Source organism: Quercus lobata, chromosome 1 (assembly GCF_001633185.2).
Source record: "Quercus lobata isolate SW786 chromosome 1, ValleyOak3.0 Primary Assembly, whole genome shotgun sequence".
In the NCBI taxonomy this organism is placed as follows: domain Eukaryota; kingdom Viridiplantae; phylum Streptophyta; class Magnoliopsida; order Fagales; family Fagaceae; genus Quercus; species Quercus lobata.
Window position 1 is genome coordinate 23,193,769 of NC_044904.1, and position 18,154 is coordinate 23,211,922.

The window sequence follows — 18,154 nt, forward strand, 5'->3', positions numbered from 1 at the left end:
ATGGTTTTGATCTGTGGTTTTGATGATTTTGATTAGTAGGTTTTAATGATTTTGATTAGTGGTTTTGGGATTTGATGGGTGGGTTAATGATGGAGGCTGGCTTGATGATGGTGGTTAGATGGGTTGATGATCGTCGTTGCTCTCTTTTTTCTTTGTTTGATCATTGATGGTGGCTGGGTATTGAGTTAAGAATTAATATTTTATTGAATAAATGTGTAGAATAAACAAATTGATGTGGGTGTTTTGTAAAAGTGGGTGTGTAAAAAAAATAAAAATAAAAATAAAAACTTTTTTTTTTTGGCAAAATTGACAAAAATTAGGCAACTACTAATGCAGATGCTCTTAGAGTGGTTTCTCTGGAGTATGGAATTAAGTTGCATAATTAATTATACACAGGGTTTGATTGGATTATTAACATGTGTATATCCTTTCGGCTTAAAGCCCACTTTTCTTGTTTTATGCAATACACATACTTGTACTGCATTTATATGTCTTTTATATAAATACGCTCTTGTACAATTTAATTCTTGATAAATACAATTCAATCAGTATTTCTAACATGAACTAACAATTTGGATTACACCCCAGCCTAATAAACTACTTGAATCCACCGTAAAAAATTAACAAAATTATACCCAAAAAAAAAAATGAGAGAAACTATTTAGAGGCCGAAGGCCAAAAAAATGTAAAATAGAGTATATTGTTTACAAAAATGCTCTTACCATACGCGTGTTTCGGTTAGTGCTCGAGACCCTCAAGACTCAGGAGGCTTGAATCAGTTGGGCCGAAATTGGGCTTTAAGATTTGTATCCCCAAAAAAAAAAAAAAAAAAAAAATTGAAAACAAAATGCAAAAATAAAACAGTTCTCTACCACCAAGTTATTGCTCCAAATTTATTTTTACTTAAATGTTACCGAAAGCAGTTGAACCTCTTTTCATCTCCAAAATTGGACCTCAGTTAACCCCTTATATTTTCCCCCTTTTTTATAATGGTGTTGTACAATTTTTGAGAAGAGAATATATGAGTTTTGAGTTAATTAAGGAATATTTTGAGCCGTGAGACATGGATCGGGTATGGGTCCCTCTCACTCAACCCTTTCCTTATCATAATTTAGCGATAATGAAAGCACTAGAAGCATATCTTAGCCCCAAACCACAAGATCTTTTATCTATAATAATGTTTCTGAGTAAAGTATTGTCCTTAAAAAAAAAAATAATGAAATGAATGTGTGTGACCCTCATTCTCATTTTTTTTATTTGGTTGTTGTCAAATTAAAACTTTGTTAAAAGCACTTTGTTATGCCTAAGATACTCCAATTGCAAGTTGGTAATCATGGGGATACCATTTGTCCCAAAAATAGGACCCACGGGGTCTATTTTCGGAATTACAGTGGGTATATAGGCTCCTTTTTTAGGCACATAAGCCAAACGAGTTTAGCTTTATTAAGCTAAGCTACTCCAAGCCTAGTTATATGGGATCGTACATGCAACCTTTAGGGTTAATTTTATATGCACATATAATACAACAAGTTAACAACTAATAGTAATAAACTTTGGTGTCACATTATCTAAACCAAAATGAATGGAGTATATTATAAGATTAGTAAATTTACTAAAAGATTTGCAACAAAAGCACACACATTATTATTATTATTATTATTAGAAAAGAATATTATCTCTCACCAACTTTGGACAAGTGTGTGCCAACCAACACTTTTGTGCATGCATGAGTAGCTAGTAGGCTAGTAGGGTCATCGTCGTATAAAGCCTTGGGCTTAGGGAGACATGGACATATGAGAAAGGGTACGATGAATGCGGGCGATTAGAAATTAAAGAAGAAAGATAAACAAACAAAAACAACGTACCAGACAAACACAAATTTTGATTAAAGAAAAACAAAGAATTAGAGAAAGAGAAAGAGAGAGAGAGAGTAAAATTGAGTTGTGTTTGTCGAGCAGTGATTGGGAGCTGCAGAAAGTAGCCGGCATGAGTCTCGAGGGACTTCTCTTTTTTATCTCTCTGTCTTTCTCTCTGCTTCACACGCTGTGACTATAGCAGTGGCTTTTTTTAATGGATACACAGAAAGAAACACACAGTTTCTCTCTCTCTCTCTCTCTCTCTTTCTTTTTCTTTTTTATTTTTATTTTTTTGGGGTGAGAAGTAGTAAACACATTTTTCATTTTTTTTGGGATAAACCCTGTGAGAGAAGACACTTGTATTGGCCTTTAATAAAAGTGAGGTTAATTATATTCAGCGACAAATGTTGGTGTGACATTTCAGTATCTGTGTCATAATGTTAACTAGCTTTCCTTTTGAAAAAAGAAAAGAAGAACTCAATCCCCACGTGCACTCAGCAAAGCGTGGACGCTCACTTATTCCCTCACTCCTCATCAGTATGGTGAAAAATAAGCAACTTTACGTATCCACCATTCTCTTGTAAGTTTCTCACCAAAGAAAGAAATGATTCTCTTAGACAAGTGACTAATATCTAGGTAATGAAACTATTATTCATTTAATTTTTTTTTTTTTTTTAAGTGAGTGTCTAAATGGATTGATTAGGTTGAGTTTTTCATTACAATCAATCAGCTATTGTTTGTTTGTTTTTGTTAATTCTCAATATAGTGGAACTTGCTTGAATCTTTCTTAACGAGTGCATTCGAATGCCCGTTAGCATATTTTATTAAAAATATTAGACTTTTATTAACGCATGTCAAAGTACACCATAGAATGGGCAAAAATTGAGTTCAGTGCACTAGATCCATTAATGATGAACGAAACTCAAGATTGTTTAACAAGAAAATGTACAAATCTTGAACATATAATCTTTTTTTGGTGATAACCTTGAACTCAATTTGTGTTTGAAATAAAATTTAATAAATTAGTCTAAATTTTTAATACTCAACGCAGCTCAACTCATTTACAACCTTAATTTTAAGTTAAGATTCAAATATGTGACATTCCAATAGAAGCCAAGGTAAACTAAAGTTAAAGGTTAGGAAAAAGTGATAAAAAGTAAGGGTAATCTTTTTCCCACTAACCCTCCCTCTTTTTAAGCTGAAATTAAACTGGGAAACCAAAATGTGAAGCTTGAAAATTTTCCCATCATTTTTTCAAAAGCAATACTAAAAAAAAATTATTTAAATGTTTTATTAGAAAAATTAATGTCAATAATAATAAGAATATTGATAATTTTAGGTTCACTATATTTTAATTAGTTTCATTAATCTTTGTGAATTAGAGGTTAAAATTAAAAATGGAGAACACATTAATTGATTAATTTTTTTTTAAGGAATTACTTCCTTAAGAAATTGCTTTCAAACACAATTTATTCTCAAACTTATATTTTCACTTTTTCTTTCATATTTTAGTCTCTCCTTAAAAATTTCAAGAGTCTTATATCTTAATGATATTTCCTATTTTTCTTTATAAAAAAAATTCAAAATTCAAGTATTCCACCTCCATTATTAATTTATTATAACTATAAAATTATTATTTTTTAGATATTCCTAGAAATAGGAAAATAATTTCTATTAAACAATAATATTCACAAGAGTATATTATCAATAAAAACTACCACCTTTAGCAATTATAAAAATTGTTGTCACTCTAGAATTATGGTTGTTAGTTGTTGCTGATAACAAGAGCAATCAGACACCGAATGTCAATATGTGTAACCCAATTTTCCGAACTAGATACTTCAACAATCATTTTCAAAGTCATATTCATTTACACTACTTCCAAACACAAAGAGCAAGAGGATGTATAGCAAAATATCAAAATTCCATGTGGCCATGTTGGGAGGGTGACTATCGATTATTGTAAATACGATTGCACGGTAACAAAGTGAGACAAGTATATTAAAAAAAAAAAAAAAAAAGGTGATATAAGAGGGAAGAATAATATGACATATAGGAAGTGGATTTTTAAACTTCAATACCAATACTCCTTATCAGAAATTTTTTTTAAAAAAAATTAAGGTTAAAAAAAAGTATAATAAAAACTAAAAATTAGTTATAGGTTCCAGTTAACTCAACTGATAAAATTTCTGATGGTTGAATAAATGATCTAGAGTTCAATTCTCATCTATATCAAAAACCAATTGATGTCTTACTTAGTATGCTGATAAAGAGTGTAATCATCATAAACGAACGTTATAAAATATGAATATCTTTCGTTCCAAAAGGTCATCCAACTTACACTTAAAAAAACTCATTTATGTTCACCTAGAAATCTTCTTCACTCCCCATGTAAGATGATTTTTTGTGTCAAAAGCAATAACTTTTTCCAATAATGCCTATTTAGAGGCTCCAAATTTTTTTTTTTTAACATTTTCTTCTTTTGGCCGGGAATTCCAATTCCCAAGTTTGAAATAGACCAGAATAAAATGGGATTTTTTGTTAATAGAATACACTATACTCTACCCTTTTTTAAAGCAAGTATACTCCACTTTATGTATAACAAAATTATAAATTGGTATATCAAGAAAATGAAGTAACCATGACAACTCCATTCATCTCTTATATGTTATGATTTCGACTTTTTTAGTAATATATATATATATATATATATATAATTCTTAGTAATGAAGCTGTGGCTGCCATTTTTTTGTCCATTGCATTTGTCGCCGAATTAAGGGTGTCATGTTGCCATCAATATGTATTTGCCACTCATGGCCATGGGCTAAAATTATCCTTTCACTGTAGGCTCTTATTATGAGTTTGTTATATGATAATGGCGTACCAATCCATCATCGAACATGAAAGAAAGGGCCATTTCAGCTGTTAATTAAACTTATAACATCTTGAAAAGAAAAAAAATGATAATGACTTATCATCTTAATTATATTAATTAAAACGGAGCTACTTGTAGATTTTGACTTCCAATACTCTCTACATTTAGTCCATGCCAAAATGGTTCAAAAAGAGGTCACTAATCACAATTACAATATCTTTATGGTAATTTGATAGTTAAGAGAGAAATGATTTAAGCCCTAATTGTCTTTATTGGAAACACCAAGAAATATTAATTGAACTACAATGCTCTTAGTGCAACAATATTAGTACAAGAGCCCGAAAAGACACAAATATTAGAATTCATAAAATAGATAAATTATTGCAGCACTATAGTTTACAGTTCATAGTTCACTAGTCCAATGATTTCACAAAATAAAACAAAATTGAAAGAAATAGTTTTGACAATAATAGAATAATAACTAGCATCTCAAATTTTATCTTGAAAGACATAATCATAGTAGGATTACTACATAGGCAGATAGTGTTTGTTTTTTTCTTAATTTTTTAAAAATAGTTTTGAAAAATATGAGAATGTGTTACAGGAAACAATTAACACTACAAGCATATTACATAAATTTTATACAAAAAATTATCTTGACTAAAAACAAATAAAATAAATGAGTTACTATAATTTATTTAACTGTTTTACATAAATTTTATTTCCTGAAAACAAGAAGAAAAAGGTTATTAATAACAAGAACACAAATTATGGGTTTTGAATAAAGAATGTTACCCTCAAGGTCATTGTCAAATACAATGATAGATAGATTGTTAGTAGGTGATGGACCTAGTGGAGGGAGCGAAGAGATTGACATATCAATTATTGGTGTTACGTATATATCAATTATTGGTGTTACGTATTTGCATTTTACTGTAGGACGCTGTATAAATCACACTAGGCATTAACTATTAAGAAATTTATATTATACAAAATCTAATAAAAAGATAACTTGAATTTATCAATGTCGTAAAAAAATATACCCCAATACATGAAGTGCTACAATTTATTTCTATTAACAAAGGCAAAAAGAATAGAAAAGTATCACGCATGATAATATTTAAGCATTTAGGTGAACATCGTTATGCCTTTTACATATTTTTTGGGGGAGATTTGCATCACTGCTCTAAAGAGAGATAACATTTGATATTCTAAAAATGTGAAGAATGAGAATAACCAACCCAAACAAGAAAGTGAAATTTGAAAAAAGGTTGTATTTATTATACACACATTATTTTACAAAGTTTTACACACAATCCAAAAAAACTGAATTCACAGTTTTTGGTGGTGTGTAAAACTTTGTAAAATGCTAACGTCACAAAAAGTTATATAATTTTTATCATAACTAGCTACGTGATAAGTTGTGAATAGTGGATACGTGAACCCTATGAACTCACAAATTTTTATTCACCACTCACAACTCGGCACGACAAGTTGTAACAAAAATTGAAAAACTTTTTGCGATAGTAATCTTTCTCAAAACAGTTTGCACATAACAAGTATTTCTCTTAAACAAAAAAACAAAAAACAAAAACAAGAACAAAAGTTGACCTGCGGATCAACCCAACCCAAAAGACCTTAGCAATTGCCAGCAATTGCCAATTGACAAGTAACAACAAAGAATAAATAGACTGCCCATATTTTCCTTGCTCCCCCGCTATAACAGTTGATTGAGGTAAAAGCCTTGTTTTTTAATGAAGGACTGCCCGTGCATAGCAAATGTCAGTACGAAACATACATTTCAGAATTCATGTAGAGAAAAAGAGGCAAGGATTGTTTAGTAAATTAGAGGATACTACAGAGAGAGAGAGAGAGAGAGAGAGGAGAGTAATCTGTGATGTGGTGGGGGGGCCTGGGGGCTATGCAGTGCAGCAGCGCCAAAGGTGCAGGTTACTGTTGTATTGTCGAGCGATGTTACAGACACAACAGTTTTCTCAACAAATTTTACAAAATGTTGAATTGGAACTTTGTATGTTTTTATTAATGTCCACCATTGATACTACTTTAGTATTCATCGTCAACAACTTGCAGCCTCACGTTACTGTAAAATTTGTCATGAGTGAATTTTGTTGTACCTCTAGGCTTATTTCTGTAATGTCACTATTGCATGTCTCTCTCTCCCACAGTTTGCGTTTGTCACCCATAAACTTTTCCAATCCACTCGCCCATCCTTCTTTCATGGAGACCCAGGGCCCCAGCAACAGGATGGTTTCGGCTTTTTCTATGTATCCTTCTTTTTGGGTACAATTATAACACTCAAAACAGGAAAATGTTGACACCACAAAATTTTATACAATTTTAGCCATAACTCGTCGCGTGGAGATCAATTGTGAGTAAGTCCATGTGACTCCACACGTTTACCATTCACAACTCGTCACATGGTGAGTTGTGACCAAATTTTTGTAAAATTATGTGATCCTAGCATTGCCCCTCAAAACAGCTACATAATTCTTTGTTTTTTTTTTTTTTTTTGGTAAAATAATAATCCTCAACCTAGCCCATAAATTGGCTGCTTTGTTATGCTTTACTATTTATGTCATATGAAGAACCTTAACTTTTCCTTTTCAAGAGCTATAAGGAAGTAGCAATAAATCTATATGTTATTGTGTTTAGTTGTGCTGTGCTCATTAGTCATTATAATTAATTAGTCGGGCTCTATATGTAGTCTTTTTGGATACAATTATAACCCCTCAATCCAGCTGCATATTTTTTTCCTAGGACAATAATAAACCTTAAACTAGCCCATAAGCTATTCATATAATGTTTTCATGTAAAGTTTGAAAACTTATAGATAATTGTTTTCACGTAAATACCAATCAAAAGCATAATTCACGTTACCAACAGTTTCGCAAGACCACACACTGACACAAAATCATGAATCATCCTTTTCTGTTCATAATTAAAACTTTAAAATGTATTATTGAAGCAAAAGGTTGTGTAGACTAAGACCCTGCCTTCTACCACTTTTTGCATGCGAGAGCATATACTGTAAAATTGATGAATCTCATTTTATACATGTTGCATACTGTAAATTATTAAACACTTTTTTTAATAAAAAATTATTAAATACTTTTAGAGTAATATTTCTTCCTCTCTTGTCATAAATTTAATTAAGAGAATCCATTATTATGTCACCGTAGTACTAGCGAGTGAGCATTACTCATGGAGTATTGAATAATTAGTTGATATTTATTATAGTTGCAACTCGAACAATTATAATATTTTTTTTGAGAAATATAAAAAATTATTTAATATACTTTTAAAGCAATACTTACTCCTCTTACATAAATAGTGAATCTCATCATAAATTTAATTAGTAAAACCTATTACATAAGATGAATGAGTATTACTCCAAAGCACTAAACAATTCAAACCATTACAATAACCATTGGTTATTCATTAAAATGTTTATAATTTAAGGAAAGAAAATTTTTCTCTTTAACCAAAATCTGAATTTTATTTTTTTTATAGGAAAATGCTAGAATTACAAACATTTTTTATTTTTTTTTACAATTGCTGATGTGGTGAGTAATTATTGGTTTTATATATACAATAGGATTTGGTTTTTTTTGGTAAAACACATGTATTTATTTATGTAATGTATTATAAACCCGATTTAAAACACTAGTATAACTATTACTGTTTACTAAAAAAAAAATTAAATAAATTTTTCTACCTTCTTGTTACCTATTACTCCCTCCGTCCCCAATTGTTTGACCTGTAATCCATTTTAGGATGTCCAAAAATTATGTCCTGTTTGAAAAGTCAAATACCATTAATTTATTAACATTCCCTTTATGCCCTTAATTTATTTGTGGGAGCTTTTTTTTAATTTTAAAAAAATTTAAAACCGAAATTTTGAAATCCACTATACATGTCATCTTTGTTCAAATTATAAAAAAAAAAAATTAATAATTTTTTGATAAATTTGTTTAAGGGTAATTTAGGAAATTTTTAACTTTTTTTAAAGAGATAAGACATTTAATGATATTTCCCTAAATAATTGAATTTTTCTAACTAGGTCAAACAATTTGAGACAAAGAGAATATTAATTTTTTAAAATAAAAAACTAGTGTCTCATCATAAAGTAATCCAACATTCATAAGTGTTTGAAATTTGTTTTATCATAAGGTACTTTATGATAAAACAAATTTCAAACATTTATGAATGTTGGATTACTTTTGAATTTTGTATTTATGTAAAACAAAAAATAAAGGGGAACAAAAGTTTCTTTTTTAATCTATATTTAAAAATTCTACTAACTTTTGTAAAATTAATTGATGAATCATAGTATACATCTTTAAATTTCTTCTGCATAGACATAGCAATGAAGCATTGCTGAAGGATTAATATATTTATATATATTTTTTCTGTTGGCTGAACAAAAACACAATTTAAAAAGGCGCTTGAGTTGCACTCCCTTATTACGTCGAGTAGAAACAGTATCTCCAGAAAAATATAAAGAACAAAGAGTGATGAGACTTGAGATATAGGAAGGGTGGGACTGCTGAGAGCTCTGTGAGTCACTGAGTCCTAACAACTAACAACACGCCCACGATAGTTGCTGCCAAAAAGTCTCCAGGGTCCCAACTTTCACATTGACAACTCTCTCCATTTCTCTTTTGTATTCGTATTGATGAACCACTGTGGCACTGTCTGGTCTGATATTTCAATTCTCAAGCCTCCAGTGAATACAACACAACTGAAAAAAGATTACCCATTAACAACAGGACCATTTTCTGCTGGACCATTTACAACTTTTTCCTCATTACCTTATATGCACCCTTTCATATATGTTAAGCGAATAAAAACATGGATGTCCGTCGAAAACATCAGAAATTGTCAGTTGACTTAAAAGGGTTTTTATTTTTTTGTAAAACGATGCCCCATAATATAGATTAAACACGAATCATTCTGTTACAAAAATAGCTTGAATTTATTGATTTTATTGTTGCTAAATGCAAAAATATTACCCTTTCTAAAAAAAAAAATGTCAAGGCAATAAATAATGTGATTTTTTTATATAGGTAAACAAAAGAGGTTATAAATGTGCTTAGCTTTAAAAGAGTTGCTTTATTTTCTTTTCATGAGGATGGCTAGCCTAATGGTAGCTTGTTATTATTATAATTGGGGAAATATCTTTTTTGTGTTGTACACTTTGAAGTATTGAATGAAAACCCCCCTTTTGTCTGGGTGGAGGGCCTCACCAACACAGTGATAGAAATTATGAATAAATAAAATAAAATAAAAAGAGAGAGAGAAAAAGATAAAGCAAAGGAGAGAGAGGGGTGGGGGGAGAGTGTGGGTTCTGTACTGTCTTAGCCTGTCCCCCCCACCCAACACAGTCTCTCTCTCTTGAAACAGTCTCAAGTCCAAAAGCCACTACTCTCACATTGGCTTTTTTTGCCTTTTGCTTCTGTGCTTCCTATGCAATTGTCTATGTCTGCTGCTTCTGCTCCCTCTTCTCAGTACCTGCAAATGGGGGAGGAATCATACTTTGAATTTCTTGTTATTATTTGATACCCACTTCTTTTCTTATCATCTTTTAGCTCTTTGGCTTGGTATCCTTCCAAACATGACTTTCTTGTTGTTTTCTGTTCATATGCTTCCACTCCTCTCCTGTTTTAGCATTGTGGGTACCCCTTAAAAATAAAATTAAAAATATGAATTCCTTGTTTTGATTTGACCCCATTTCCCAATTTCTTATTAGTTTTGGTTTTGTGCTATGACCACTTGACTACTCTCATCCCCTCCTTTTTTTTCCTTATTTTTTATTTTTTATTTTTCATATTCTGGTGGTGTTGGGTTGGCTATTTGGTTTTACTTGTATTGAGCCACACAAGAACCAACTCTGGGTATTCATGGAAATTGATCTGAACCATGCAGTGAGTGAGGTGGAGAAGAATGCATATTGTAATGGGAATTGTGGCAAGGTTGGCTGTGTCTGTTGTCTGTCCTCTTCTACTTCTTCATGTTCTTCAAATTCATCTTCACCTCCCAATGTGTCTTCTTCCATTTATTTGGAGCTCTGGCATGCTTGTGCTGGCCCTCTCACCTCTCTGCCCAAGAAAGGAAATGTGGTTGTCTACTTCCCTCAAGGTCACTTAGAACAAGCTGCCTCAGCCTCTCCTTTCTCACCCATGGAGATGCCAACCTTTGATCTCCAACCACAGATCTTCTGCAGTGTTGTAAATGTCCAACTCTTAGTGAGTTCTGAATTTTTTTGCCTTTTTAAGTTTTGATTGAATTGTGTGTGCTTTCTTCTTTGTAAAGTTCCTCCAATTTAGCTCACACACAATTTCATATTCTTTTTACTTAGTTATAATGTTTGTTCTCTCTTGAAACAGGCAAACAAGGAGAATGATGAGGTCTACACACAGGTTACTTTGCTTCCCCGTCCAGAGGTATGATTCTATTGCTGCTTGGTTTTTAGCAAATATTAGTATTTTATGTCAATAGAAGAAAAAAAATATCAATGTTCTAGTGACTTCTTAGATTCTGGTCGCTTTGAAATTAAATTCTCTGTTACAGTACTCCTTTGTTCTAGGAGGGTAAAAAAAATGTCACATACAGTGCACAAAGCTCCCACTTTTATGGGGTTTGGGATTGGTGATATTTTGATGATGATGCCAATTTTGTTTGTTTTGTAGTTGGTGGGAAAGAATTCAGAGGGAAAAGAGGTTGAGGAGTTAGGGGTGGATGAGGAAGGGGGTGGAGGATCACCCACAAAGTCTACTCCCCACATGTTCTGCAAAACACTCACTGCTTCTGATACCAGCACTCATGGAGGCTTCTCTGTTCCTCGTAGAGCTGCTGAAGACTGTTTCCCTCCTTTGGTGTGACTTTGAAGATATTATATTCTCTCCTTTTCTAAATAGATAATTTAACTGAGTCACTCTGATTAAATTGATTTGTAAAATTGATTGGATTTCCTTTATTGTAGGATTATAAGCAGCAGAGGCCCTCTCAAGAGCTTGTTGCAAAAGACCTGCATGGCGTGGGATGGACGTTTCGACATATTTATAGAGGTAATGCTGATAGAACTCTGTTGAGGTTTAATTGACAGAAACATTGATTGAGTGTGATTTTTATTTCTTTTCAGGTCAGCCAAGGCGGCATCTGCTCACTACAGGATGGAGTCTTTTCGTAAGCCAAAAGAATCTTGTTTCAGGGGATGCTGTGCTCTTTCTAAGGTATATATGCTTATCAAAATTCTAGTGGCATTTGGTCACCACATGGTTCTCAGTACATTTCCTTTCTCATAGGAATGAAGGCATATTTTATTTCACCTTTTCTTAATGAAGAGTATCTATTATACCATAAAATAAAATAAAATAAATCTACATATCTCAAAATGTCAGAATTTTTTTTTTAAGGACATATCAGAATTTTTCTATTCATGTAGAGAAATAGACAAATTTCATTTGCTACCTAATTGAACTAAACAAGTAACAGACATTTAGGGGGCAAAATTTTCAATGCCATGCCTTCAAAGTAACATGTTCCATTTGGTGTCCACGTGTGCCCCAATGTGTCCACCATCTAGTTATATTAATGTCTTCAAAGTTCAAACATTTATGATGATCTTTCTAGGGGTGAAAATGGAGAGCTAAGGTTAGGAATTAGAAGAGCTGTTCGACCAAGAAATGGTCTTCCTGATTCAATTATTGGCAATGAGAATTCTTATCCGAAAGTGCTTTCACTAGTGGCCAATGCAATATCCACGAAGAGCAAATTCCATGTTTTCTACAGTCCAAGGTATTACCTACTGGCCATCATCTGCTTATTTTATCTAAGAAAACGTACCTTATAAACTATTGTTAAAATTGTTGTGTCTTCCATAATATGTTTCCTATCAACTTAATTGACAGTCTTGTTTCTCAGGTAACTTTGGTAGTTGATATCAATAGTAAATATGATTGCAGTGGATTTTTTTTCTTACTTAAATCTTCTCTAGCTAAGAATTTAATCTGTTAATTTAGGTCATGTATGTTTTATGTTTCATTGAAGCTTTTGAATTAAGGCCTGAGTTAAGGCTTGTGTGGTTACTAAGATGATGATAGCCAGTAGAGGAAGTCTTAACAAACCAGATGACTGAATTCTTGAGTATGCTAGTGTATTTTATATTCACCTCATGATCTAAAGGGCAAGATTTAACAAGGGCAATGAAACATAAGTGCGGATTATAAGCGAGGCCAATTTGAAAATATGTGCTAGAAAGAAATAAAGAAACTGAGAAAGAAAAGGGAAACTGAAGCATGTTCTTTGTTCCTTGTTAAAGCAAAATAACACAAGCACTAGCAACAGAGTGCTGCCAAGAGAATATAACTTATCTTAGTAGGGTGAGAGACACTTAATGCTTTGAATGAAAGCAACTTAATTGAGATTGTAGAATATGGCTACAAATCACACGTCTTGCCTCCATGAATGTGCGGGCAATTCGTTTATACATTGGTAGTTCATGGATGTTCGACATTTATGATAAGATGTATGAGTGTACATGAATTGTGGGTGGAATTATAAGAAACTATACAAATGTGAGTAGTCCTATATGTTTTTTGCAAAGTCTGCTGATGGGTTTGGGAGCTTCCATCTTTGTTCTATGGATCCAACCATGTCAGTTTTCTAGGAATCCTCCAATAACACCTCTCAGGGGCTTCTCTCTATATTACGTTAAATGTGCACAATGATCAAAGGATGACTTGCATTCTCCCACCCTAAACTATAAGGTCAATTACAATGTCCTCTTTAAACTTCAAATCTCGGCAACCAACCTTCTAGATTATGGGGTCAAGTTGCAATGTCCCTCTGCCTTTAAAGTTTCTCTAATTTCCATTTACCTTCAAATTCACACACTTATCACATTTCACATGATCATGTGGTTTTTTTAAAAATATTTTTATCAAATGATAAGCATGTTAAAATTTAGGTTAATATGACTCAAATTGAAAGGACTCTACTAGTGGGGGCATTACAACTAATCGCATAGTTTAGGGGTTGATTGTTCGAATTTAACTTTTTGAGGGAACATTGCAAATGATCCTATTGTTTAGGATGTGAAAGAGCTTAACCACAATAGTATGATAACCAGGCCCTCAGCATTGGGCAGGTTGCCCCTTGGTTGTGTTATCAAACAGCTCCAAAAGAGTCGAATATGCTGTTTGTTGTAGACCATGACGTTGATGTGAGGGCGGAAGAGCATTTGAGTGTGGAATCATGGAAATGCTCAACTTTAGGAGGTTTAAAAGGTTTCAATCATGTAGGAAGCTGGAAAGATCTGTGCTTCCAAAAATTTTATATAATTTTTAATATATATAACACATTGAGAATAGAAATCTAGAATTTGTATTACAATATATAAAATTTAAAATATTAGTATATCTAATTTACATATATTAGAGATAAAGAATGAGAAATTAGTCATTGAATAGGAATTCTAAATACCTCTCCATGTGACCTTTATATCAAGCTATAGTTTCCCCTTTTTTCCCTCTCTTTCCCTCCCACTCCCCCCCCCCCCCCCCAACACTTGAACTCATTATGATAACTCTTGTTTTATTTTCTATTTGGGCATTTTGAAGTCTTCCCAAATTGAAAAGCTTTAATCATGTGATGTGAAGTAATAGCACTTACTTGCATATATATTGAAAAGGTGTCTGTTTGTTGTCTTACTGATTTTTAGAAACTTTTAAGCATACTTGGTAAAGCATATGCTTGGAGAGAAATAACTTTGTAACATGTTCTGTTCAATGCTGAACTGCAGGGCAAGTCATGCAGATTTTGTCATACCCTACCAAAAATATGTCAAAAGCATCACCAATCCAGTGACAATTGGGACAAGATTCAAAATGAGATTTGAAATGGATGATTCACCAGAAAGAAGGTCTTCTTTGATTTCATTTGATTACATGACATGAACAATATTTTTGCCTCATGATGATTCTCTTCTCAGGATATAACATCCGATTCTGCTTCCTCACAGGTGTAGTGGTGTAGTCACTGGAATAAGTGACATGGATCCCTACAGGTGGCCTAACTCAAAATGGAGATGTTTGATGGTGAGCTTTGTTGTTTCTCTTCAAATATTATCAACTATAGTGAATGTACTTAAGTTTGAGATACCATTGAATTTTACTCAGATGATCTTTTATAGTTCATTTTCTTGATGTAAGTTAGCAGAAAGTCCCCCACCCCCAAACAAACAAAAAAGTGCTAATAAACACCTTCACATAGAAATTTGACATCATGATTTAATCACCATTCTGGAATCTAGTAATTACCTAGGGAACCACTCTTTACGTGCAGATTATTGTGTCCATCCAAATGAATTTTTGGTCTAAAATTGAATTAAATATGGCTATGGCAGGCCCTTCAATGAATACTGTCTTAATGACATTTAAACGCATATGATGAATACACTACACATGTATCTTTTTTGTGTCACGAAATTCATATTAAAAAACAGGAGTTCTCTAATGAACATGACATGTCCATTTTAGCATTAATGTCTTCTATAACACACAATAGGTAAGGTGGGACGAGGATATAGCAAGTGATCATCGTGATCGAGTTTCACCATGGGAGATTGATCCTTCTGTTTCCCTCCCACCCTTGAGCATTCAGTCTTCCCCAAGGCTTAAAAAACTGAGGACAGGTCTGCAGCCAGCCCCACCTGACAACCCTGTAACTGGTACAAATCTTTCCAATGAGCTAGTAAAATTAGCACTTAGTTATTTGAATTTTCCTTCAGAAAAAAAAAAAAGTTATTTGTATTTTCCATTGAGATAGTCTGATTTTTCTTGCAGCAGGAGGGGGTGGGTTTTTGGACTTTGAGGAGTCTGTAAGATCCTCTAAGGTCTTGCAAGGTCAAGAAAATATAGGTTTCATATCACCCTTCTATGGATGTGATACTGTAAACCGTCCACTGGATTTTGAGATGCGATCCCCTGCACGTCAAAATCGAGCATCAACTGGGATAGAAAAGTCTAATATTAGTGAGTTTTTGACGGCTCATCCCACCACCTACACAGGCTTTGTGGAATCTGATAGATTTCCAAAGGTCTTGCAAGGTCAAGAAATATGCCCACTGAGATCACTGACAAGAAAATCTGAATTTAATTTAGATGCTTGGAGAAAACCCAGTCCTGGTTGCAATTCTTTCAACATGTATCAAGCATCCAAACCCAGTTTCTATCCACTGGAATCAGAGAGCCTTCAAAGCATGTATTTTCATTATAAAGACATTTATAAAGCTGGCTCAGATCCCAGAATGCACTCTTATGCAAATAACTTAACAAGAGAGAATGTCTCATTCAACCCATCTTCTATTCAGACAGGGGTTATAACAAATGAATTTGGAAAGCCAAATCTACCAAATGAGCATAGGCCAGCAACACACGTGCCTGCTCCTCCCACTTTAGGGACAAATATAAGAAATCCAAAAGATGAAAATTTTAATGGAATTGTGACTGGCTGTAAACTTTTTGGGTTTTCTTTGACTGGGGAAACTCCAAATTCACAAGTTTCTGGTAAGAGGAGTTGCACTAAGGTAAGCTACAATACAAGCAACTTTGGATAGTTACTAGCCTTTTTTACTTCCTTTGCCCACTTATGTTACGTAATATGAGTGAAGGTTCACAAGCAAGGCAGCTTAGTAGGAAGGGCCATTGATCTCTCAAGGCTAAATGGATACGGTGACCTCCTGAGTGAACTAGAACGGCTGTTTAGCATGGAAGGCCTTCTACAAGATCCTGATAAAGGATGGCGGATTTTGTACACTGACAGTGAGAATGATGTAATGGTCGTTGGGGATGACCCATGGCAGTAAGTGTCTCTTGTTAGAAATAACTTTCTGCTATTTGTTATACCTAATAACCAGTTTATTGTGTGATGGTAATCAAATTAAACAGATTTATACACCTGGGCACATTTTTGTTGTAAGAAAAAAAAAATGTGAGAGAGAGAGAGAGAGGTTTGATCTCTCCTCTTACCCCTGAAAATAATTGTAGTAGTAGTAATAAATGAAAATGAATACTATTATTATTATTGGTAATAACAACAGTGTTCAATGGCCGTGGCTGAATAAGTTGAGATTAATAAGTTCTCACATTATGGTAGAGTACATTTCAGAGAGACGCATATAGGGAAAAAAATTTTAAATACAAGAAAGATGGCATCCGGTGAAGCTATTTTGTTTTTCAGTTGATTCATATAGTAGTAAAATTATATGATTAAAACATGTAAAAATAAAAACGAAAGAAGCAGTGGAAGGAAACTGGAGATAATGAACTTTACAACGCAAACTGATGGCACTATGAACCTTGTTTATTGTGGTTCTTTTGGAAAATCTAAGGTATAGATTGTGACTCATTCATGATTTTTGTGGTTGGTTTTTATTTTCTGGTGGCAGCGAGTTCTGTAATGTAGTGTCCAAGATTCATATATATACCCAAGAAGAAGTGGAGAAGATGACCATTGGAATGATCAGCGACGATACTCAGAGCTGTTTGGAACAAGCACCAGTTGTAATGGAAGCCTCAAAGTCTTCATCCGTAGGCCAGCCAGATTCTTCTCCCACAGTAATTAGGGTTTAAGGATTATTGTTGTATTAATAAGTATTATTATATGTTTGATCTGTTTGTGTGTGCTACTTATAAACACCTGCTTCTGGCTACCTATCTCCTTTCTGGTGAATTCTAAGTTCAGTGGTTGCTATTATTAATGAAGATATTGAACAATAAATTTGCATGCCTATGCCACAGGGAAGTCCTAAGTTCATTGAACTCTTTCAAACGTTTGGTTTATTCTCATACATACAGAATGTTAGGCAGCCCCGTGGCTGATGCTTTGTTACATATATTAAGGCAGATTGATGTATTTTACCAACAATTTCTTTAACTTTCTAACCACCTCCTTTGGTACTCTTAAATAAAGAGCCTTTTTTTATTGGTCAAAATTGTTGGTGATTCATTGATGGCTTTACTCTTTTGAACTCTTCTGATAAATTCTCCCTGTAAAAATTTTCATATTTTCTTCTTTATTTTTTCTTTGGGTTTTTTATTGTCAATTTTTTGCTTAGTCCGTCCTTTTGACCTAATGTGTTCTTTCTCTTTTTTTTTTTTTTTTTTTTTTTTTTGGTTTATGTTTCTGTTTTTGTTTTATTAATGGATGGTTCAATGTAAACCCAAAAATGACACTTTTCCCTGGGGGAGGCTTCAGGGTTAAAAGAAGAGTCAAGGTCAAACTAATGTGCTCGAATGTGGAAGATTTGAAGCTTCACAGATATGGTCCAAACGCATTATTTTCACAAAGACGCCGAGGAATTTTCTATATAATGACAAAAAGATTGGGAACCAAATGTCTA

At 33.1% G+C, this 18,154-nt stretch overlaps 1 protein-coding gene across 2 annotated transcripts; it reads left to right on the top strand.

Annotated features, from left to right (window-relative positions):
• The first annotated feature begins 9,982 nt into the window (after positions 1-9,982).
• On the top strand, positions 9,983-17,544 carry LOC115983785 (auxin response factor 4). 2 transcript variants are annotated; one of them, XM_031106564.1, is made up of 12 exons: positions 9,983-10,997; positions 11,139-11,195; positions 11,442-11,627; positions 11,735-11,819; positions 11,894-11,984; positions 12,385-12,549; positions 14,555-14,674; positions 14,774-14,849; positions 15,319-15,481; positions 15,597-16,339; positions 16,424-16,614; positions 17,201-17,544. In XM_031106564.1, exons 1-12 carry the CDS (start codon positions 10,653-10,655, stop codon positions 17,382-17,384), a joined length of 2,406 nt encoding a protein of 801 aa, XP_030962424.1. In that variant the 5' UTR covers positions 9,983-10,652; the 3' UTR covers positions 17,385-17,544. The 2 variants fall into 2 exon arrangements, with proteins under 2 accessions (XP_030962424.1, XP_030962430.1); XM_031106570.1 differs by having other exon boundaries at positions 10,060-10,997; positions 15,600-16,339.
• The last annotated feature ends 610 nt before the right edge of the window (positions 17,545-18,154 follow it).

What these genes read in the sequence shown, in the direction of transcription:
- LOC115983785 (XM_031106564.1), top strand. Translation starts at nt 10,653, where the DNA reads ATGGAAATTGATCTGAACCATGCAGTGAGTGAGGTGGAGAAGAATGCA. An exon ending in AAGACTGTTTCCCTCCTTTG is followed by an intron (nt 11,628 to 11,734) that starts GTGTGACTTTGA and finishes CCTTTATTGTAG; the next exon opens with GATTATAAGCAGCAGAGGCC. An exon ending in ACCTGACAACCCTGTAACTG is followed by an intron (nt 15,482 to 15,596) that starts GTACAAATCTTT and finishes TTTTTCTTGCAG; the next exon opens with CAGGAGGGGGTGGGTTTTTG.